Here is a 25,030-nt window from a genome sequence, read left to right on the forward strand (position 1 = left end):
CAGCTCCCTTGATCTTAGAGATATGCTGCCCTCATTACAATAGGAAGACAAACTTCATGACACCTTCCTTATGGTCTTGGCCCTCTTCAACAAGCACATGAATCAAGGTAGCTTTATCAGTGCTTGGGACAGACTTTTAAGGTAGAACTTAGGTGATTGTCCATACAGTGAAGCAACCCTATACGAGGGCACAAATCGCAGAAAGTGACTTCAAAACCATTAGTAGAACAGACCTTACTTGAGGCACGGAATCACAGAAGAAACCATCCTCTTCCTTGAGTAGAAGCTCGAACTTTAAACAGATAAGAGAAAACCCTTCATGCTACAATATTTGTCCTCCTTAAGGGCTTGTGTCTAATTGAGGTATTCACACTTCCTTCTTGGGCGGATTCACATGAGAGATGTGCTACTTGGATGCTCCAACGAACTCCTCATTCATCCCTTCTTATAATATTCTATGGTGGTGTCAACCTTCACCAAGGGTTGTGACCTTTAGCCCAAGTCAACTTGAGTTTTCTTGCCAAAGCCTAACTATCATAAGAGATAAAATATTCTCATTGGTTCTTTCGCCACATCATCAAAACTTTAGGTGCCCCTTAGCCCTTCAAGGGTGCCTCACATGCTCTCTATGAGTAAACTATCATTTTCTTAAGTTGGTTTCGTGCCCACAACTTTGGGTACAAAACCCACTGCTTAGGTATTCTTCCCATAAGCCACTTTTGTAGGTCGACTCCTCACAAACCCACTACCCCAGGGGTTGTGGGAATACCTCCCAAGTTACACAATCAACAAGATCCTCAAATCATGGTAAGGTGCTCCTTCAATGAAGAACAGTCTCCAAATATGCCAACCTCTACCCTCAAACCAATGGACAACAACTTTTGTATAGCAAAAGAAGTTCAAAAGAGAGGATGATTGCTCTAAGAAAGCTCCATTGTCCAAATGTGAAGTCTCCAAGGTTAAAGAATATCCTCATATCATGCAAGTGAAATCCACAAGTCATAGAGCTCCATGTCAAAAAGAGCCTACACATGCTAAAATGGTTAGTAGACTAGTCTGCCAAAGGGGTGGGCCCTCAAATCAAGAGTGAAGGAGCCTCAATATTCATGGAGGAGAGTGCTTTGTTGAAGAATGTAATTAGGTTCAGTCTTCATAATTGTATATTGTAATATATTTGTCAAAAGAAATTTTATTATTAATAAAATAACTTATTAAAGCATGGGTTTCATGGTTGGGTGATCATTTTTAGGGCAAAGCCTCCATTGTAGGCTTCTAGGTTTTATATTGAGTCAATAGAGTCATTGGCATTTTTATTAGACCCTTCTTGAGCTTCTGTATCATGTAAAATTAATTATTTTTGAGTCAAACAGGTCATTTGACACCTCCACACCAAGTTGACCCTGTCCCTATGAAGTCGGCCTACATTAGGGTAATTCAAGCCATAGAAAGGGTATATATAAAGAAGCAGTTTGATCCATTTGAGACATTTATTCAACAAGTTCGATATACAAGCAAGAGAGGCAAAAAAAGTGTGAAATAGCTAGAGAAGGATGAAGTTTGCTGGGGAAGATCCAATCTAATTTTCTGGGCTATTTATCTGTCACACATGCGAAGTTACTGGGCATTTACTGGGGCCGAAATTTTGAAATCTACTGCAGGTCGAAGTTCTGTTGGTGGGCTGAAATTTTGCTGCTGGAAGGTCGAAGTTGTTGTTGGGATGCTATCACTTGAAGAAGAAGGAAGGGATGACTTGGTGATTGGAGGAAGTCTGTGTCTAGGTCAAAAGAGTCTTGGATTGTCTCATCTTGTTTTTGAAACTACTGAAGGAAGAGTTCTAACTGGGTTTTCCCCTTCTAGGGGTTTTTCCTTGGCTGTCGGCCTACATCTTGTGTCCATTGTTCTTGTGATCTTCACATACATTTAATTTTGGTAATTGCTTGATTAAACATAATATAATAAAGAAGTAAAAGAGGCCAACATATTTCACAAGTAATTATCAAGAAGAGGAATCAGAACCCTAATTCCTACAAGCATTGATTTTTCAACATCCTCAAGGATCTAGGACGTGGCATGTCAAAAGGTGACTTGTGCATGTAGAAATTGTCCCAAAATGCCTTGGAAGATGTAACCAATGCTTTTGAAATTCATCTATTGCCTTGACATCTATGAAAGTGCCTTAAGAAACATGAAACTACATGAATAACTGTAGATCTATCTCCAAGAGTCCATGGCCAAAGTGTGATAAATACATCAGATGGGGGTCCATGCTTAGGCATAAGATAAGTGTGCTTCCATAGGTGTGACAACCCTTACACATGAGCAACAGCTTTACATAGAAAAAGGTAAGAGAGCTTAGAGGTTTCCCTAGATCACTTGTCCTAACAGATGCATCGCAAGACACTTTCTTACCTACCTAGGTCATAAATGATCTTCATGGTGTTAATTTAATGCCACCAAGAGATAGTCAGCTAAGCTATAAGACCAAGGACTATCTTGAAATGGGGACAGAGAATGGGCCATGACCAACTGCGATGGGTTTGTAGATACCACCTAGGTCATACACTTCTACATAGGTATCTAGGCATGGTCTAATGCAATACATGAGCACAAAGATAGTCACACTTTTGGTTGATCATGAAACGATAGTACAAATAATATGTTCATATGATGAGTCACTTCTGGTGAAAAGTTTGAGGTAGTGTAGTGAATCCAGGATGTAACAGAAACCACAAATCTGTGAGAAACTCAAATTGAAAATATTAATAACGACCTCAAATCGAAACTCATTCTTACTATTAATGTATTGCAACCTAGTTTGAATTTAGCTCTGTTTTAGAACTATTTTAGTTTTGAATTTATGGGTAGAAGAAACTCATGATTGAATTGCAGCAAGTGCCAAAGTTTGGGGAAAGCTTTAAAAGCCAGCAATAGCTGTGAGTGATAGGTTGTGACTATGGCTGAATGTGAAGTAAAATGTTGAAACCACATCCAATTCTTATCCTGTCCAAATCGATCCCTTATTTTTTACAAGCATGCAAATCTCTCTCCTGAATAATCTTGGGAATTGCTTGTCATTTGTTAGGAACAAATATATAAGAAAATTACAATATGATGTATATTAAACGGAACATCCTTTAGAATAACTTGGAGACAACAAATTCTACTTGAAGTAGACATTGTTTTCTAGTCTTATCCTCGTTATGGCTATACAAAAGCAATGCCAAATAACATATTTCAATTTATCATATAGTTTTAGTATCCATCACATATACATTGTGATATTTGGAAGTGAAACGTAAATTCTTGGAGTATCATGAAAATTCATTTTACACTAAGGAATTTTGAGCACAAAGAGTTGTTCTAGAAGTTGAATGAATATGGAAATGTCATTGGACCAAGGTTTGATATATATGTTGAGCTGTAATTTGTTTTAGGGCATTTAGACATCAAAGTAATTATTTCACCCTCCATATAGTCTGAAGTATGGATTGCTAACAAACATGCTTTTGTTATTGCAGGCACGTTGTAAATAGGATTATGAATTTGCATGCTCCAGGTTTGTGTCTCTTTGTATGGCTTATAATGCTAATGATCTAACATTTCTTAATATTCTCATGGGATTGCCTTTTAGCTACAACTTTTCTCTTTGAGTTTTACATTGTTTTTTCTTTTTACTTAATAGTTTTGTCATTTATATTTTGATATGATGATGATTCACAGTCACCATGGAATCTGTGAATAAAAAATTGGCCTAGAAGAATGATATTGTGCATTATCCTTGAAAGAGAATTTAAGTGGTCTACGCCCATCTGCATAGACGCTCTTTTAGTGATTGAAAAAAAGCATTGAGTAGAAGCATGTCAGCAAGAGCTTACTGTTCTCTTAAGAAAGGAGCTCTCTCTCTATTTCTCTCTCTCTCTCTCTCTCTAAATATATATATATATATATATATATATATATATTCTTTTTTATTTTCTATGTTAAGATTACTAGAGGAGATCAATAATTCCTAAAACCTGAATTTAGTATTAAGAAACACATTTCTTCTTGTGTCCCAAGTGTAGCAGAAATATGAAACTGGAAATGACAGCAAGCATGTTCCCAGAAATGGGAATTGCAAGGGTGAAGTATGTTAGAGATTCATGCAAATACAGAAGGCAGATAATAAACATAAAAGTGAAAGAAAATGTACTTAGGATGATATATTATTGCAATAGGTAAAGAGCTTACTGGATTGCCCTATTTATGAAATGGGAGAAATAAGTTGTGTGTTACATAACTCCCAAAACACCTGGTCACCTAATTAAGTAAAATACCTTGTACTTAACATTACACTAGGACATGAGTATATCACATTGTAATTTTATTATAGAGTGCACTACAAAAGAGCTCTACTAATTAATATGACCTTTCTATGATTTATCTGACTGGCTTCCATGATGGTCATATTGCATAGCCTGTCCTAGAAAAAAACACATCTTATCTGGACTTAGCACACTATCACAATTCACAACTGTTTACAGTCCACGTGTTGCATTATCAATCTACTACTGGAGTCAAATTTGAGTCATTTTCAGTTACATTATTGCAGAATTTTCCCTGCACACCAGCTCTGGAGGATTGTATGATTGTCCTTCCCCTTGCATCTTTTTTTTTTCCCATGCACTGTTGTTGATTTGCCAGCCATAATATTGTTCTCATCACTTATTTTCAGTATTGATTTCTGATCTGAAATATGTCTTCATCAAATTCATGACATCTCCTCAAAATATGTGCAAGTGGGCACCATTTGGCCATGCCAAACTGTTTCTAGTCACTTCACATGTGTGCAAGGTGTGAACAAGGTTATGCAAGGAATGAATAAGTCTCCATAGTGGAGCGCACTGCCTAGGGTTGTGTGCATGTATGGATAAAGTGGATGAGGTGGCGTGACAAAACACTAGGGTGCATGAGTAATTCCTCCTTAATCAACTTAAGGTTCAACTAACTCCTCAAATCACATGCTAAAAGATAAGCATGAAGCATGAATGACTTAGCATGTGTGAACAAGGCTAGGTTGAGGTCAGGGTGAACTAGCTTTTTTGTTTTGTTTTGTCTAAATATATGTGCCAAAGGGGGAGTGCCTGGTCGTATGTGTACCACATAGACTTTTAAGTTATAACCCCTAGTGACAAATTATTGAGTGTGTTAGAATTTTGAGTAGCTTAGAAGTTATTTCTAAGAAGGATACCCACCAAAAGTAGTTGGTTGGGCAATTTACCCAAAATTGGGGTTTTGGACCCAAAGAAGTGGGTTTGAAACCCGAAGAAACTAATCATTTATTCTGATGGGTTGAGTGGCCAAAACCCTAAATATCTAGAGGTTTCCTAAATGAACCAAAAGAAAAATATAAATAGAGGCCAAAGGGAGTGACCTAGACACACAAGTGGAAAGACTCATTTGTGTGCAAGGAGTGCCATAGAAGAGGGCCGAGTTTTGCCCATGGAGAAGCCACAAACTTGAGAGGATAGCCGCAACCAAGATATGTCTTATAAAAGAGGCCGAGTTGAGTTCTGTGAGGAAGGCCAGGCAAGCCGAAGTTGGGGGACTATTTTGGTATAAATCTGGAGGGACTCAGCCGTAGTTAAGGGTTCATCTATCTATGAGCATCAAATTCGTCAAGCAGGAGAAGGTCGAATCTTGGATAAGGGCAAGGAATGTTGGACAGAGCTTCAAGTGGACTTCTAGCAAGACCAAGGGCTATAGAAAATTGTAGGAGGGCTTTTAATGGCCGGCCACAATGATGGAAGAGAGGTTTTGTAGCAAGAAGGGCCCTAGACATAGGAGCGAGAGCAGATCCATGCTGAGGATGGACGAGGTTTGCAATATACCACAAGAGGGCTAGTTCTATGTTTTATAGAGCAATTGAAGGTATGGAGACCTGGCTGTGGGCACAGATAAGCTCGGAAAGGGCCGCAGTAAGTTTGATCATGGGAGCCGAGTTCCAATAGACCTAGCCGCAACCCTAAACAGGGAACGAAGGTGCCTCAAAAGTTTGTTAGGGTTCGAATCAGAGAGGCCATAGGTTTTTTGAGTTGGTCAAAGAGCCTTAAAGCCTAAGGTAACGCTGGTTGAATTCTAGGGAGGGCTACCACAGTGATACCATATGTCTGGTTCAATAGTATGTTGAAGGAAGAAGGTAGTTGTGGCCTAGAAAAAGGAGATTCAAGCTCGTTGAGTTGAACAACAACTTGGACTCTTATCTCAACATAAGGCAACAAAAGGATTGTTTAGTAATTGAAGTTTGAACAATAATCTTGATGGTTGATATATAGTGAATTGAAGGATTAGTTTACTGTGAGTAGCTGAAGTGGTTCTAGAGCTGGTTATGCATTGACTTTGAAGGACAATTGTGTATGTAGAGATCTTAAAGGAGCAATTTCTTTGTGATATTGTATGCAAAGGACAACCAGAAGAGCAGTGGACAAAGTGCGCAGAAAGCGCTGAAGACGAAGAATTTCCTTCAACAAGTCCATAATGGTCTTTGTATTTTTGTTGGGCAGATTCGATATCTGATGGATTAGATCGCAAGCCCCAATTGTATACTATGTATACTAGCTGTATCAGGGTTTTATGAAGGGCCATGATCCTTGGTACAGGAGCCCCATGATTCTTTTATTGATGGACTAATAAAAAAACGAGCTTTGGGCTCAATATACTTGTGTACTTTATTGATTTCGTTGTTGTAGATTTCCCCTATGCAAAGTGCTTGTAAGTTGGGGGTTCTCAATGTGTTTGTGTGCTTGGTTAGCCATAAACCAGATCTAGGGCCTAAGAAAAATTCAATAGAGTGAAACTTTTGAAAAAGGCCTCAATGAAGATGTAGAATAATAAAGTACTAATAGGGCAATACTTAGACACTCAACCCAAGGTTTAGGATTTAAATCAAAATATATGGAACTGGTTTGGTGTGTTAACATTGGAAATAGTGGAAACTTGAGAATTGAGGGGTCAATATGGTTTATAACTTACGGAATTGTGGTCCAAAAATACCATGCATCTTGTAGGATGTGGAATGAAGTGAAATGTATGTGTGAGTCTTTTTTACCAATGTAATGTTGAATTTTCTACAAAATGCACAATTGAAACCAATTTTTTGATATGATAATTACTACCTAATGATCTTCAAACAATTTATCTCATGCCACTGATATCATTGAGCAATTATACATAGAAAATCTAAACAGTAAATGTAGCGGAAACAATACAAATCATAAAAAGACAACCATGCACAATAAAGACAATAATTTTAAATTGGGAAACCCAACCTTGGGTGAAAACCAATCAATTTTTGTTTTAGGAGAAACTACTTTTCAGCAATGCTTACGAATCCAAATTGTCTAGAAATTTGTGTCAATGTCCAAGTCAAAAAGATACTAGTCAACAAGATAACATTGGTCAAAACTAGTCAAACCAGTAAGCTTTGGTCAAATTCAGCCTTGTGGCTCTTGTAATCAATCTATGGTTGATTGTAGTCAAATTGGTCAAACTTTGATTGGAAACTCTTGTGGTCAGTTGCAGTCAATTAGGTTATTCTTTAGCTTGCAATCAACTATAGTCAACTTGTGGTTGGCTATGGTCAAACTCGACCCTCTTGTCGCTGGGTCAACCTTGGTCAAACTCGGTCAAACAAAGAGAGAAACAACTTGGTAAAAAACAATCAATTCTTCCTCCTTTTCTCCTCACATGTAGTTGTCCAAGAGACCTCAAAAATGAAGAAGAAACTTGCTTAATTGATGATAAAAATGAAATGTCACATGTATTTATACTCGTTGAATGGCTAAAATAACCCAAAGGACACACCCCTTCACTTGGCTGGGCTGACTTGATTCCTTGGGCCACCTTGCACTCCATTTTTTTTTTTTTCCTTTGGTAGGCCGAATTGGAGACCTCGTTGGCATGTGAGAATACCTCATGATGCTACAAAAAATTCAACACTCCCTCTTAGTGAGGGAGGAATTCTCCTTAGCTGCAAACAAATTTCTCCTTTGCTTAAATTTCTCCTTCCTTTAGAAAAGTTCATGAGCTTGCTATGTTGATGCATGCACATCTATAGATCACTCCATCAGGGAGTAAGGAATGTGAGCATCTTGGGCCATTTGCCCCTGGCCAAATCAACATGGCCTAGCCAAAGCCCTTCATGGATTCTTAGGTAAATATATCAATCTCGTCTAGTCAAAATCAACATAACCCAACCAATTCTGTCTGGGCTTCTTAAGAGAAAGTCTTCCCTTGGACCATTCACCCCTGACCAAATTAGCATGGCCCAACCAAAGTCCTTTATGGTTTCTTAGATGATTTTTTCATCTATCTCCTTTGGTTAAATTAACATGTCCCAGTCAAGTCCTTTTGTCTTCTCAGGAGAGTCCATTTCTGCAATTGCTTAGGGCCATTCACTCTTTGGTCAAATGACCTTGCCATGTCCTTTTGGCTTCTTAGGTGAATGTATCCATCTGCCTTGGTCAAATCATCATGACCCAACCAAGTTGTTCTGGCTTCTCAGGAGATGGTCTACCCGATCTTGCAAAGACATAAACACTCCCTCTCAACGAGGGAGACATTCTGTATCACACCAAGCTTGTCTTTGAAGTATACAACTTCACTCTAGATAGAAGTGTGGTTAGAATGTCCACAATTTGCACGTTTGTGGATATGTACTAGAGCTAACTTGCTCCCTTCTGCACCATGTCTCGGATGAAGTGATATTTGGCCTTATTGTACTTTGAACTGATCAAATAGCCCTGCAAGTAGCTTTCGAAGCCACACTGCTTCTTGACTTGCAACATTGGTTGCAATATACTCTGCCTTCGCTGTATTGAGTGTGACAAAAGTCTGCTTCCTGCTAAACTAGGATATCATAGCTAATCCCAGGCTGAAGCAACACTGAGAGGTTCTCTTTTTGTCCTCCATACTCCTAGCCCAATATGAATATGTATATCCTTGCAACCTCACTTCACCACGAGGCATATCTCAAACCATATCCAACTATACCACATAGGTTCCTGAACACATGCTTCGTTGCAACCCATTGTATATGACTTGGCTCAACCATAAATTTGGTTCAGGGTGTTGACTGCAAAGCAAATATTCAATCTGGTGTTAACTAGGTGCATCAAGGATCCAATCAACTGCTTGTACATTGTGGGATCCACCAATTCTGAATCTAAAGTGGAATCACTTAGCTTCTTCAAATTGGTCTCCATAGGTGTATTCATGGACTTGCATTCTTTGATACAAAATCTCCTCAAAATCTGGACAATGTACTTCCTTTGTCCGAGGAATATCTCATTCGATCATTTCCACACCTCTAGTCCCAAGAAATAATGCATTAGGCCAAGATCCTTCATCTCAATCTCTAAGGCCAACTCCCTCTGACATTGAAGAAAATCCATCTAGGTTGCTCCCTTGGTCATGTAAGCAAGTCCTTTTGTCATTGCTGCTCCCTCTGTCATTGAACCATACTCTTCTGTCTAACATGGTCCCTTCATAGAAGGCACACAACTCCTAGAGACCTCTTGTCTTTGAGCATTTGACAAATTCATGACATCCTTTTGGAAGGCTACTCCTTCCATTCTACTTGATTGTCTGCTAACTCTGTATTGGAAGCTCTTCTAGTCATTTGGAATGGTTCTAGATGTTCTAACAATCTGTACAATCCTTTCTCTCGAACATAATTCACTCTTGCTAAGTCTATGCTTGAGTCCAAGAATTTGACCATTAAGCAAGAGGAGCAAAAATTCTTCTCGTAGTCCACTCCCTCTCTCGAGGAGGACCCTCTTGTCACAAACCTCACTTAGTACTTCTCGCTGTTGCCATTTGCTCCATGAATCATGGGCTTGGTAATTTCCATAATTCTTCCTTTCCGTAAAACTCCACTCAGGAGGCCATGGAAGAAAAAAGTTATAACCAAACCACTGTTTTAAAATTCGGCCGAATCGAATCCGAAACAGCCGAGTTGATCCGAGTCATTGAAGAATTTTATGACTCGGCAGAAAAACCAGTTCGGGAGGCCGAGTCATCACTGACTCGGCCGAGTTATTGCATGACTCGGTCAACCCGGCCGTTTCCGCATCTACTCGGCCGAGTCATTAAATCCGGCCAGTCACCCAAAAAACAACGATTTTTCTAATTTTTTTTTTAACTTTTTAACATTTCGCTGATTGTTGGGGACTCCAAGGTGTTTTCTAAATTGGTTAAGTGCTATTTGGGGTCCATTCCCCTCTCCTAGTATTGATATGCTATTCAAATTTCATGGTAATGTTAAATTCTTAAAGTAAAAGTGACATTCTCCTTGATCTTCATTTTCATCCTTTTACTTAAATTTTTAACATTACCATGAAATGACTCAGGATGTTTGAGAGTGGTTCCGGCCTCATTGGATTTCATATGGAGAAAGTAGAATTTTAGATTTCATTCAAAATCCAGCAGAATTATTCGTTTTTTCAGGATTTCAGGATTGGAGGATTGCAATGTTTCCATTGAATTTTGTCATGTATTAGGGTATGGAAGTCGTATTTAATCAAGAGCACCAATCCCTCTATGTACCTTGATGTTAGTGACATTGGTTGTCGAACTCCTCCGGGATTCGCTTCCAAACCAGGAGCTTCTGAAAATGTCGCTCTCGCTCCCGTTTTCGCTCTCGCTCCCCACTTTCGCTCCTGCTCCCAAGTAACACTGAGCCAGATGATGTTGGCAACTCTAGCAGTAGCCAGTAATACTGGTCACAGACTTTTGTTGTAGAGTCCATTTATAGCCTCCTTGGTTATGTGTTTTTGTTTTGATCTCTATATCATCATCGTGTATGTATTGGACAGTGCACTGGGTGCCATTTTGATATAATGGATATATTCATGAGCCTACTTTGATCATATGTTGTCTTCTATCTATATTCTAATGCTGTGTGTTTGGAAACATGAATGAAAATCTTTAAAATTATGTGTTTTTATAAAAAATAAATATTTAATGTATTTTTTACAACGACCGAGTCACTGAAATCGAGCCGGCCGAGTTGATACCGAGTCGGAGTCGGAGTTGACCCTCGACTGAGTCGGAGTCGGAGTCGGAGTTGACCCTCGGCCGAGTCGGAGTTTTAAAACATTGGACCAAACAACAATTTAAGGACAAGAGGTTGACCAAAAATTAAAAATAATAGTAATAATCAAGGAGAAAATATGAAGTACTTTATCTCTTGATTAAGGAAGAAACTGTTGAGGATTGTCAACTCCCTTGTTGACAAAATTCGAAAACTTGTCATGTGCCTAGAGGCGCAACTGTTCACAAACATTACTAGAAGTAGATCCTAAAGAAATAATTAATTTAACTTCTTTTGAGGTGGATGCTCATCATCATCATTAACATTGGCTGCTAATGCATGCTGCTTTTCCTTACTTTTCTTCTTAGGACACAATCAGTCCATAACTTATCAAACTTGGAGTATTTTTTCTCGTGCACAAATTGTTTGAATAAATGGCTCCCATGAGGGAAATCCATTGAGATTCACTGTAACAAGCTTTGTATCATCAATGGTATCTCCAATGGCTACAAGCTCATCTATGATTTGGGAGACTCTCATAAGGTATGAGACAACTGAATTTGATCTAGTTATCATGACATTACGAAGATGATTTTTCAAGTTTACCTTCTTACTGGTGTTGCTGCTCTCATACAATCCTATTAGAGCATCATATACTTCCTTGGTAGTCTTCAATGCAATAACATGAGGAATCAGGTGGTCTTTTATGGGATCTACTAGGATTCTCTTGGCCTTGGCCTTGGCTTCGCTTTTCTTATATCTGGTTTTCTCTTTAGTTCCCTCTGGCTCTAGAATGACTTTCTCCACAAACATTATTAGAAGTACATCCTAAAGAAATAATTCATTTAACTTCTTTTGAGGTGGATGTTCATCATCATCATCATTAACATTGTCTGTTGATGCATGCTGCTTTTCCTTACTTTTCTTCTTAGGACACAATCAGTCCATAACTTATCAAACTTGGGTATTTTTCTTCGTGCACAAATTGTTTGAATAAATGGCTCTCATGAGGGAAATCCATTAAGATTCACTGTAAAAGCTTTGTATCATCAATGGTATCTCCAATGGCTACAAGCTCATCTATGATTTGGGAGACTCTCATAAGGTATGAGACAACTGAATTTGATCTAGTTATCATGACATTATGAAGATGATTTTTCAAGTTTACCTTCCTACTGGTGTTGCTGCTCTCATACAATCCTATTAGAGCATCATATACTTCCTTGGTAGTCTTCAATGCAACGACATGAGGAATCAAGTGGTCTTTTATGGAATCTACTAGGATTCTCTTGGCCTTGGCCTTGGCTTCATTCTTCTTATACCTGGTTTTCTCTTCAGTTCCCTCTAGCTCTAGAATGACTTTCTCCACATGATCTTGAAGCTCATTCTCTTCCAAGATAAGGAGTATCCTAGTCTTCCAAGATTTGAAGTTGATGGTACCATCTAACTTGTCTTCAACTCTGAGACTTGGTGCCATAAGAGATCAAAAGATCTAGTTAAGTTGCGAAACACTTGTCTCTTATGTTGACTTAATGGTTACTCTTTCAACAAGAAGGCTTTGATACCATGTTGAATTTTCTATAAGATGGGTAGTAGAAACCAATTTTCTGATTTGATAATTACTACTTGATGATCTTCAAACAATTGATCTAATGCCACTAATATTATTGCACAATTATACATAGAAAATCTCAACAATAAAAGTAGCAGAAAAAATAAAAATTATAGAAAGACAACAATGCACAATAGAGACAATAATTTTACCTTCGCAAACCCAACCTTGGGAGAAAACCCATCAACTTTTATATTAGGGCTTTTAGGAAAAAATATTCTTTAACAAGGTTAACAAAACCAAATCGTCTAGAAATTTGTGCTAATGTCCAAGTCAAAAAATACCAATCAAACTTGGTCAAAATCAATGACCAGAGAACACAGGTCAAAATAAGTCAAACCATTAAACTTTGGTCAAATTTGGCCTTGTAGCTCTTGTGGTCAACTACGGTCAATTTGCAGTTTACTGTGGTCAAATTGGTCAAACACAAGCCTCTTGTAGCTTGATCAACATTGGTCAAACTCGGTCAAATAGAAAGAGAACAACTCGGTCAAATAGAAAGAGAACAAGTCAAACATTGAATTCATCCTCTTCTCATCACATGCGGTTGTCCAAGAGACCTTAGAAATGAAGAAGAAACTTGCTTGATTGATGATAAAAATGAAATGTCACATCTTGTATTTATACTTGTCGAATGTGCTAAAACAAGCCAAGGGACACACCCCTTCACTTGGATGGGTCGACTTGCACTCCAAAAATTTTAATTTTAAAAATTCTTAGGCTGACTTGGAGACCTCTTTGGCATGCAGGAATACCTCCCTATTCTGCGAAAAGATCAATAGGTAAAAAGGTAAGAATGTGACATGATACTGAATTTACCTGGGAAAAACAATGAAGTGTAGTGAAAATGTATGTATGAAGTGGATTTCACCTAGATAAATGTAATAATATGCTTGCTATTAATGTATTGTTGAGAAAAATGGTACCAAGGAAGTGTTTCCTAGTGCATTGGCCTTTTTTCCTAGGAAAACACTTTAATAACCTTTTTGTCATGTGACATTATGAGTTATATTAATGTCATGGGGTAAAGTCACTTTATGAGGTGGTACATGTACTAAGTACTTTATAATAAAGTCACTTTATGTTTTAAATGTGACTTTAGGGAGAAAAAGTACAAAGTGACTTTTATTATTAAAGTGATTTTTATGTTTTAAAAGTGACTTTATGAGAGAAAAAGTGCACAAGGTACAAAACATGTTAAAGTGACTAAGAGTTTTTTAAGTGAGGGGGACAACATGAGAAAAGGAGTCAAGAGAGGGAATGATCTCCACCCTTGATCTAATGAGCTGAGATTTAATCTCAACCATTAGATCTCTAAGGTTAGGTTTCTCTTCACTAAGAGAAAACAAAAAGAAAAAGGCAAAAGATTATTCAATTCATTCTTCTCATGGGATATGAGGAGAGCGTAGGAGGCAGAGGAGGAGCTCGAGTAGGAGCAAGGAGGGAGGACAAAATTGCAAAGGAGAAGCAACTACACCTAGGAGACAAGCCCGAAATTTCAGCTAAGTGATTGGCTCGAATCTCGAGATTCTCAAGCAGAGGTTTCAGGCTGAGTTTCTGAGTGTTCTAGGTTGAGACTTAAGGAGAAAGTAGGTTGAGACTTAAGGAGGAACCAGGCTGAGATTTAAGGAGGAAGTAGGTTAAGATTCAAGGAGGAACCAAGCTGAAATTTAAGTTGAGTCACCAGTCCAAATTTCAGGGGTAGGAGGCTGAGATAATCGCTGATTCTCAGCACTGTTTTTGGGAGGTTGGCTGACTGTGATTCTCAGCTGAAGCTCGTGGAGGTAAGGGCAAGTCAAAGCCCTCTGTATTATGATATTTTTTTCTTAGCCTTGAACCCAAGTTTTTGAGCCATTTATAGTGAGAATCCCAAGGTTTTTTTTGTCAAACAATGGCACAAATTTTGGGTTAATTTCTGTTGTCCTTGGCACAAAATTCTATGCATAGTTGGGTGGCTTCAGGATAGAGACATCTTCCTTGTAACTTGGTAGTGACATCTTCAAACTAAAAGGGAGACAAGTATGACTTCTTCTCTATTGTATAAATTTCCTTAAGATGCAATTAAAAACCCTCCTTATAATTGGTTTTCCCCTTGTGGGTTTTTCCAGGGTCATTAAACCAAAAATAATTGTGTAAACTGTGTATAAATTTCTATGTGTGCTTGCTTATGTTTACGTGCATATTCGCTGATAAGAAATGGTAGAGGTAGCTCAATAGTGTTTCAAATAAATTAGCTATAAAAGTTTTATAATAGCTAGCACTCTATGGGCATTATATCTATGCTATGCTAAAAGCTTGAAGCTGGGAAGGGCTACCAACACTTAAATTTTTCTACATGGTATGAGAGCTTGGGAAGCTCTAGATTTGGGAAAGGAAGCTCCAGATCTAAGGAAAACCTTCAGCTGATAAGAAAAATCAATAAGCTACCATCTGCTACAAGTTAGTAAATAGTGAACCAAAACTACCTTCAGATACCCATATATTAGTTGCTGAGAGGGAGGCAGTTTTGGGGTTTTATAAATCTTAGATTTAGTGTTGGTTGGAGAGTCATGGCTACTGGTATAAGGGTGGAGAATAGATTGGTAGGGGCAAAAACTTTTGGCCCCTGGAAGGAGAGGATGATGCTTTTGTTTGAGGAGATGAAGTAATGGGACATTGTGGAGAATGTCGTGTAACCTCCTACAAATCTTGCTCAGTTGAGTGAGTTCAACAAGAAGAATGTAAAAGCGAATAAAATCATTCTCGATGCCATCAGAGACCACCTATTCCCTCATGTGATCGGGAAGAAATTTGCCTATGAGATGTGGGAGTCCCTAGTCACATTACACTAGAGTTCCATGAGAACAAAGAGATGGTTTTGAGGCAAAATCTAAGAAACACCAAGATGACCAAGTCTGACAATGTGACCTCATACCTCACCAAGATCTCACAGGTGAAGGATGAGTTCGTAGCTGTGGGTGAGGTTATACCTGAGGACTAGTTGGTTAAGATTGCACTAGGTGGTTTCACCCAACAATGGGATGGATTCATACATGGCATTGTGGCTAGAGAGCATTTTCTAGACTAGAGGAGGATGTGGGAGGATTTCATCTAGGAGGAGACTAAGAGGACTGCCAATAGTGACAGCTAGAGTGGTGGGGGAGATGAGGAGGAGAATGTTGCCCTTGCAACTAAGGGCAAGAAAAAGGCCAAGAAGGGGTCTTCTAGTGGAGCGAAGCAACAGAAGGGAGAACATGAGTTCGAGAGGGACATGAGCAAAGTGAGATTCTTTGCTTATGGGAATATGTGTCACTATGCTTCTTAGTGTCTCGAGAAGAAAGGGGTGAAGAAAGATGTGGCAACATCTGCAGAGGTGGAGTTCACCTTTAGGTTTGATTCAAAGTTTGTGTTGGTGGTGAGCTTAGCCACTAGTATTATATCCATGAGTGTTTGGCTTATAAACAATGGAGTATCTTGTCATATGACTGGAGTGAGGGAGCACTTTACGAGTCTTATAGAGGGTGTAGACTTGGAGGTGGTGCTTGGAGATGACACCAGGGTCAGAGTGGTAGGAGTGGGGATTGTATCCTTTCCGAGGGAGTTGTTAGCTCTGCTATACAGCGAGGATTCCCTATGGTTAGAGACAGGCTTGATCCGCTTGGTGGTGCTTAAAACGGGTTCAAAGCATACATGGAAGTGTTCAAAATCCTCTTAAGGCCTTCTACCGATCAGAACTATCGCAAGAGGAAAGCCCTTGGGAGGGCGGAAATACACTATCGGGAGGTAAAAAACACTTCAAAACCATGCAAAAACCCAAATAGCAGGCTTAAAGGACCAAATGCGCGATAGCCGTTTGATCTGGCCGATCAACGGTCCAGATCGCATCGGCATTTTGCAATCGGCGCAGGCGGGCAGTGGCAGCGACGTGGGACACCGCCGATCAGCGATCGCCGATGATTGGATCGGCGGGTCACAGAGGAGGACTTACAAACATGGGACACTGCCGATCAGCGATCGCCGATGGTCGCATCGGCGCATCGCAATCGGCGCTTTCAAAAGGTCAGAGGCAAGGGAGATCAGCGCTTAATTGAGGACCGTTGATTTGCGTGCACAGATCAACGGCTCACGTTGCATCAGCTTTTCGCTATCGGCAAAACCAAGGGGCGGGGATTTTATATAAGGCATGCGTGCGACCCGATGGGTCGGACCCGATGGCATTTAAAAAGATTTCTATAAAATTTCAAGTCCGCGCGCAAGCCTTTTTCAATGTATTTGGCGCATTTTCGTTACATAATGAAATACAAAGGAGGCTTTCAGCGAGCGCCGATAGCGATGAAGCCCGGACCCGAAAGGGTCCGGGAGGTGAAATATATATTTTTTGAAGTCCGAAAGAAGCAGAAATGGGCGGGATCTAGCAATATTGCAGCGTTTCGCTGTTTATGACCCGAACAGACACAATAACAGAAAAGAAACATTCACAGCTATTGTCTGAAAGGGACCGGTGCAGGGATTTCATAGGAACAATAGCCACTCCATTGCAGGTTCAGGCGGCGAGCCATCCTTAAAGGAATCGTGCAGTTATGTTACATACCAGAAAAAGGATTCGGCGGAGGGACAACGGCCGGCAAACAGAGCCTGGAAAGGGAAGGAGAAGGGCCGCTACACGCCTCAGCCCAAATCAAATCAAATCACGAAGCATTAACAGTCTGGCCATCACAGCAGTCATCCTGACAAACATAATGGGGCATCTTTGGCACGAGGGAGTTCCTAATCATCACAACAGGCCGCCCTAAGCATCTGAATATGGTTATTCCTCTGTCAGAAGAGGAAAACCTCCAAGCCATGCCTGCCTATTAAGGGAATCAAACGGTTATGGGACAGATCAGACAAGTCTAAGACTCCGAGCCTTCTAGAGAGCTCAAGAGCATTGTAAAGGGCTTATAAAGGACAGAAAACTAAATGTAACAAGGGTTCAACTTTTGGAGATTATTCCTCCCCTGTTTTCTCAAGTTTCTTATCTGCAGTCTTTAGTAATACAAGCTTCTTTTGCTGCTACATGTTTAATGTCCATTTCTCTTCTGTTCTATGCTTGCACTTGAACAATTTGTTCAGGTTTTCTGTGTGTTTAAGGCCAGATAACTGTCATCTTATCTCTGCTTTGATATACTAGATTTGCAAGCTTCTTTGCTGCCTATGGCTAGCCATTTATATGTGTGATTATATGTGCATCTGCTAGTATAGTCAGTGAGTTCTTTTACTGCCTGTAGCTAGCCATTCATATAGGTCCATGTATGCTATCTGCCGGCATAGTCAGTGTTCTCCATCTATCCATTAATCTACAAACTATTGAGCATTAGCAGTCTAAAGCCTTGTGTTGTTGGGGGTGTTCATGCATGTCTTGAGTGTGAATAGAGTTGGAATGGTTATCTGACTTGATCCAAACCATCTTTCATTCCAATAGTTCAGAGAACAATATTGAAGATTATATGTTACCAGGCATCTCTGATTTACAACCTCAGAGAGTTTTCTGGAGTGATAACAGGAGTCATTGCCCTGTTTGAGAGTGATGGAGGTCCTTTATGTACTGGGGCTGAGGAGGAACCTGATATCAGTTTCCTGTATTGAGGACATGGGATATGTTGTGGTGTTTTGGGATGGACAGGTGTTGATGTATCCTGTGGGATCTAGCATGTCATTTGCTAGAGTGATAGGTGTTCGTGATGAGAGACTTTATAGGTTCATGTTTTAGCCTACCAAGATCGTGAGGTCACTGGAGGATGATCGTGTAGAGAAACGACCTCTTGGGAAAGGGAGTGCACTACAAGTATCAGGATCTTTAGGTGGTACACCAGAATCAGGAGGATCATTACTTCGGGGGTGACAGGTTCACAGGGCCCCGTATCGCCAAGTGCAGGATCTTAGAGTTCCATATCACTACAAGTCATAGGGGCATCTTCATCAGGGCCACAAGTGTCAAGGGATGGAGATGAGGCTCCCACACTTGTGTAGGAGACTTCTTTAGGGAGGAGGAAGCTGAGAAGGCTTTATGGTACCTTGAAGGAAGCACATGAGTTAGTGAGGGAGAGTAGACCACCAAAGAGGTTGGGTGGTGATGTGGCGAGAGTAGTGGGTGATAGGATGGTACCAAGGGGTGAGCATATCCACTTCAGAGATAAAGTTGGAGTGGTGGGAAACAACTTCCTCAGTAAGAGGGAGTGTTGAGAAAATGGTACCAAGGAAGTGTTTCCTAGTGCATTGGCCTTTTTGCCTAGGAAAACACTTTAATAATCTTTTTGTCATGTGACGTTATGAGTTATATTAATGTCATGGGGTAAAGTCACCTTATGAGGTGGTTCATGTACTAGGTACTTTATAATAAAGTCACTATATGTTCTAAATGTGACTTTAGGGTGAAAAAGTACAAAATAACTTTTATTGTTAAAGTGACTTTCTATGTCACATGGTTTGGGTTCAAATTCGTATTAGCGATGAGGTTTGGATAAGGTTCGCCATTAGGTTTGTCCACACACACACACACACATATATATATATAAACTTAATATAATAGTAGTATATTTATGATTTTTATAAGTTATATTAATTTATAATATATAAGATTTCTTAATTTATAATATATGTAAGATTAACAAATAATAATATTAACTTTAATTCTTTTAATTATATATAATTTAAAATATATTAATTTATTATTTGTATATGATAGTTTACCCATTCTCTTGGTAACCCATAACCTATCTATGATTTTAGACGGGTAATGTGTGATTTGAATTTTAAACCTTTCGTTTGGCTTCGTATCGATCAAGATTTAGGAAGGGGATGGGATCTAGGTAATTACGAGGTGGGAAATCTCATTCAAATAGGGCCTTCAATTCATAGGATGTTGAATTGGTTTCAAAGCCGCCATCCTTGCATCGCTACCTCTGGTTTCGACGAAGGGATAATGCTGGTCATGGGAAGGAACAAAAGGATTTGTTTATTAAGCAAGTATGTCTTGCGTCGAAATAATCCATTTAACTGAAGGAGGGTGGGCTTGGTAGTCTACCCACTCGTGAGTTAAAGGCCTCTGTATGCAGCATGTTGGCCCATGGGTAATCCGAACCTTCACAACTAAACCATGTCGCGAGTTTAAAACTAGTGTATTTCAAAGCGAACTCGCATGACATGTCCCAAGCAGTCTTGTCACTTGTGAGACATTTTGTGGGTAATCCAAATCTTACACGTATTTAAACTGAAAAATAAGTCAAACTTACACAACTGAACCATGAACCTGCATGAAAAATCATTCAAACCTACAAGAATTTGAACGAACCTTAACAATTTTTTTGAGGTTCGTCATCAGAACCTCAAGGTTTGGGTTTAGTGAACCCTGTGACATAAAATTTTATGTTTTAAAAGTGACTTTATGAGAGAAAAAGTGCACAAGGTACAAAACATGTTAAAGTGACTAGGAGTTCTTTAAGTAAGGGGGGAAACATGAGAAAAGGGGTTAAGAGAGGGAAATGATCTCTACCCTTGATCTAATGAGCTGAGATTTAATCTTAGCGATTAGATCTCTAGGCCTAGGTTTCTCTTCAAAAAGAGAAAACAAAAAGGAAAAGGCAAAAGATTATTCAATTCATTCTTCTCATGGGATTTGAGGAGAGCGTAGGAGGCAGAGGAGGAGCTTGAGTAGGAGCAAGGTGGGAGGAGAAAATTGTAGAGAAGGAGAAGCAACTACAACCAAGAGACAAGCTTTAAATTTCAGGTAAGTGACAGGCACGAATCTCGAGATTCTCAGGCAGAGGTTTCAGGCCGAGTTTCTGAGTGTTCTAGGCCGAGACTTAAGGAGAAAGCAGGTCGAGACTTATGGAGTAACGAGGCCAAGAGTTAAGGTGTAACCAAACCGAGATTCAAGGAGGAATCAAGCCGAGATTTAAGGAGAGTTACCAGTTGGAATTTCAGGGGTAGGAGGCTGAGATAATAGCCGATTCTCAGTGTTGTTTTTGGGAGATTTGTTGAGTGTGATTCTCAGTTGAAGTTTGTGGAAGGGCGGGCAAGTCAAAGCCCTCTACATTATGATAATTTTTTGTCAGTCTAGAACCTTAGTTTCTGAGCCATTTACAGTGAGAATCCCAAGGTGTTTTTGGTCAAATAGTGGCACGAAAATTCTAGGTTAATTTCTGCTATACCTAGCATGAAATTCTATGCATAGTTGGGTGGCTTTAAGCTATAAATTCGAGGCAAATCAGATCTGTGTTTATGACTATATGAGGGCTCGAATTTCCTTGTAACTTGCCAATGACATCTTCAAACTAAAATGAAGATAAGTTTGATTTCTTCTTTGTTGTATAAATTTCCTTAATAAGCATTTAAAAATCCTCCTTAGAATTGGTTTCCCCCCGTGGGTTTTTCGAGGGTTAGTGGACCAAAAATAACTGTGTAAATTGTGTATAATTTTTTTTGTGTGCTTGCTTATGGTTATGTGCATATCAATTGAAAATAAATGGTAGAGGTAGCTCAATAATGTTTTATAACAACTAGCATTCATTTGGGGCTATGGGCATTAAACCTATGTTAAAAACTTGACTTCTTCTCTGCTGTATAAATTTCCTTAATAAGCAATTACAAACTTCTTTATAATATACTACCCTTCTCCTCAATCTTGCTCCCCTCATCTTGGCCTTGATATACACATGATTCCCTTGTTATGGCTCTCCTTTCGCATTCGCTCCAATTTGGATCCCCTCTCTGTTGCATCCCTCTCCCTACCTACTATCTCTTTCCTCGATCCCACATCCTTATCTCCATCAAAACTCAACGAGGAGCATATTCAATGAGCTCCCGAATTGAGCCTAGAGCTTAGAGGGCTCATTATGCCCTTGTGTTTGGGGTATGTGATGGAGGTAGGAACTTGTTTCCTTTGAGACATCTTGGATGTTCTTAGTGTTATCTTGAGATCACATGGTATGGTATTGATTCCACTCTCTTCCTTATATTCCAAACATTTTGGGATAGGATGGGGGCATGCTAGGACATGTGGAGACGATTCTTGCTTATTCACAAGATCTTCTTGGATGTTAATCTCACACATTTCTAGTTGGCAAAACTTAAAAGGCCTTGAGAGAGGTAGCAATGGCACACTAAGCAAGTAAATGATAGTTATTAATGATCTCAATTTAGTGATTCAAGGTTGCCTCCCCACCCCTTGTTGGGTGGTCCCAACTTGGATTTAAATGATGAGTTTGTGGAGGGAAGCATGGGGTTTTGAGGACTACTATTGACTGTTGAAATTGCAACAAGTGATTTTGGTCTTACCTAGGAGCAATTAATAGGTGCATTTAGACCCTTAATATGCTCTTCATGATTGAGATGCACACAAGGCTTTTTAGGACTTTCTTGGAATATCTATGATACCACTACTTATCGACCCAGAGATAGGAGGCCCACAATTCGAGATTTGTTTTGGAATTGAGTGGTGTAGCTTGTACTTATCGAGTTTTCCTTCAGGGAAAAGTTGCTGTAATAGCCTCGTAGTGTTCACTTGATTCATGTGGGTTTAGGTTGGTGATGTATCTCCCATAACTTTGGATATTTATTTTGTGGTCTAATAATTCCCACCTACCTCATTAGCATTTTCCCTCCATAGTGATTTAGATAGGGACTCTTCCCAAGACCTATATGTTGACATATCTAACATTTTGTGCTCAGGGAGGTCATAATTCTAGGGAACTTTGATCTTTGTATTAGGACTTGATAGTTTTCCCTACACGATGTTGAATTTTGTACCTATGGTTGGACTTCATAGTTATAGTTTTAGCTATTGATGTATATGAAATAATAAAAAAAGCATGTTCTTCATGACCTTGACAAAAGAGAAAAATAGATGACATGTTCTTCATGTCGGTTCTTAAAAAGAGAAAATTTGAATTTTTGGCTCCAAGAAGCCAAGTCAGCCCCAACAAAGAGGCACCCATTTGAATAACATGATGTCTATATATATGTGCCACTCGACCTCCTCGTCAAGCAAGTAATTCAGGCCTCCTAAGGCAAAAAAAAAGACAAGTTTGAGGTAGATTGAAAGGTTAAATCTGAGACATGCAAAGAAGATGATTCTAAGGCAGTCCAAGCTGAGGCAGATTGGAATTATCTCTGTGGCAGACCAAAATTGTTCTCTGTGATAGATCGAAATTTTGAGGCATCATAAGGCCGAGTTTCTGAGTGAACTGGGGTTGTAGGACGAAGTTTATTGGGTGCAGAAGTAGGCTAAAGTTTGGCCCTAGCAGACCTACTCAAATCAGACTCATGTCTTGACTAGGAGGCAGTGGACCAAGTTTGACTAGATGATCTAGGTGTGTCTCTTGTTGAATTAACGAATTTCTCCAAGGAAAAGGTTGTTGAGTTTTTCCCCCATGTGGGTTTTCCCAGGGTAAACTCTTGTGTTCTTGTTTGACTGTCTCTTCATGATCCTATTGGAATTTTGTTTTATTGTTGATATCCTCTGTGTAATTGCTTTATGTTGAATAGATATGCAAGTAAAGATTAAATTAAGAACAAAATCATAAGAAGCAATTAGAAGCTTAGATGATACTTGAAAAATAAACACATGAGAAGTTAGGGGATGCGTTTACCCTAAGGATATCTTGCCAACCTAAATTGATTTGCATAGGTTATTAGATGATGCCATGGGATCCCTCGTAGCCCACAACAAACACCTCTTGCATATTGGAAAATCCCAATATTGTTGATATTGATTGGTATCCTCCACTTCCTTGACTCTAACACTTTCATGTGTTTTTGCCATGCTGGTGAAGCTATTGTAATAGACTACATCTTAGTGAACTAGGATATGCTTCATTATGCCCACCAATGCTTTGTTACCTAGATGCCCATTATCAACCACGCCCCCCTTTCCTTTTTCCTTCGCACTGAGCCTCCATACCTTAACTCCCTTTTTCCTAGATCCTCGCCATATTGTCATATTTTTTGAGGACTGGGGGGAGGAAGGGCAGGATGTCTACATTGCTTGCCTTGACAAGTTACCTTTGACCCATACTAGTTTCTTTTCCCGTGAGTGAGCCTTCTCCAAGCAAAACTGTCTTTACTTGGAACATTGAGAAGCAACCCTTAGATCTTACCCTCACATCACCAACTTCCCCTCTTGCTCCTATAATTCCAATCCCATGAACAAGTGGTTTAGAGACGAATGCAAAACTATCATAAGGATCTTTGTTACTCCTTTCACAACCCCACCTTTGAGCTTCTAATATAGAAATCATATCAACCCCTTTTATCGCAAGAAATGCCTCTTCATAATTGAGGAGTTGTGAATTGTGTGCCTTACTTTAGCACTCCTCCAAAGCTTTTTGGTGCACCATTTTTCTTTGTCACTCCATCTTACCTATTGTTCTTCATCTTTAGTCCATGTTCATATGCACTGTTGCCCTTAGTGATGTTCTTGTTTAGTCCCCTGCTTTGTTATTTCTCACCCATGCTATTGCCACATGTTCTACTGCACACACAAGCAAACAATCTAGGAGATGAACATTAGCATGATCGTATATGAGGATGGGTTTCAAATAGAGCTTTTCATACATCACACACTTATTTGTACGTCACATGTTGTATGCTTAGGCTTTACGCTAGCTTGGTCTAACGATACCATCCACTTGATTCATAAATGAGGTTCTAGAGTGGATCCAAATAATTATAAGAGGATTATGGTGGGGCATGCGTTCTGGAGGCTTTGCGACGCTAGCCTTCTTTTGTAGCCATTTGAGGAATTTGAGAGGACAAATCTTTGGGATAGGGGATGTGCATAATTTAGATTAGTGTATTAGATCATGGTTCATATCATCATCCTAGAATCATTATTCAAGGAGGTGGGACATTGCTTTACGAAAGCCTTTTGTTGCTTCATAGACTTTCCAAATAAATCAAATTCTAGTGTGGATGTGAACAAGTACAAGAGGCCTATGGTGGTACATGCATTCTTGAAGCTCTATGCCACTAGCTTTCATTTGCAACTATTTGAGGAGCATGAGAGGAGAGATTTTAAGGTGGTGGACATCCACAATTTAGATTAGTGTATTAGATTATGGATCATTTCCTCACTCTACAGTCGTTATTCGAGGAGGTGAGACACTATATGAAAGTCTTTTGTTGCTCCATAGACTTTCAAAAATCCTTTAACTCGATTTTGAAGGAGGCTATGTTCCAAATGCTGAAAGGCATGATTTTCATTGTTGCTACTATTTGCCTTTATGATGTTGTCCTTGGTCAACTTTGTACACTGCATGGGTTGTTAACCTTCATCAAGAGCACTGATGGGGTGAAGTAGGGGTGCCTTCTCTTGCCCATCATCAATGGGA

General features: G+C 39.4%; 1 protein-coding gene across 1 annotated transcript in view; it reads left to right on the forward strand.

The window, feature by feature from the left end:
* Positions 1-25,030, forward strand: part of LOC149206559 (DNA repair RAD52-like protein 1, mitochondrial) — a 103,713-nt gene that overhangs the window by 39,883 nt on the left and 38,800 nt on the right. The window contains exon 2 of the mRNA XM_089395475.1: positions 3,519-3,556. Coding sequence (XP_089251601.1) covers positions 3,519-3,556 — 38 coding nt within the window. The remainder of the gene's footprint in view (positions 1-3,518; positions 3,557-25,030) is intronic.

Source organism: Pinus tabuliformis, chromosome 1_2, assembly GCF_031772625.1.
Source record: "Pinus tabuliformis cultivar Carrire ecotype Pingquan chromosome 1_2, CPIR1, whole genome shotgun sequence".
Lineage (NCBI taxonomy): Eukaryota > Viridiplantae > Streptophyta > Pinopsida > Pinales > Pinaceae > Pinus > Pinus tabuliformis.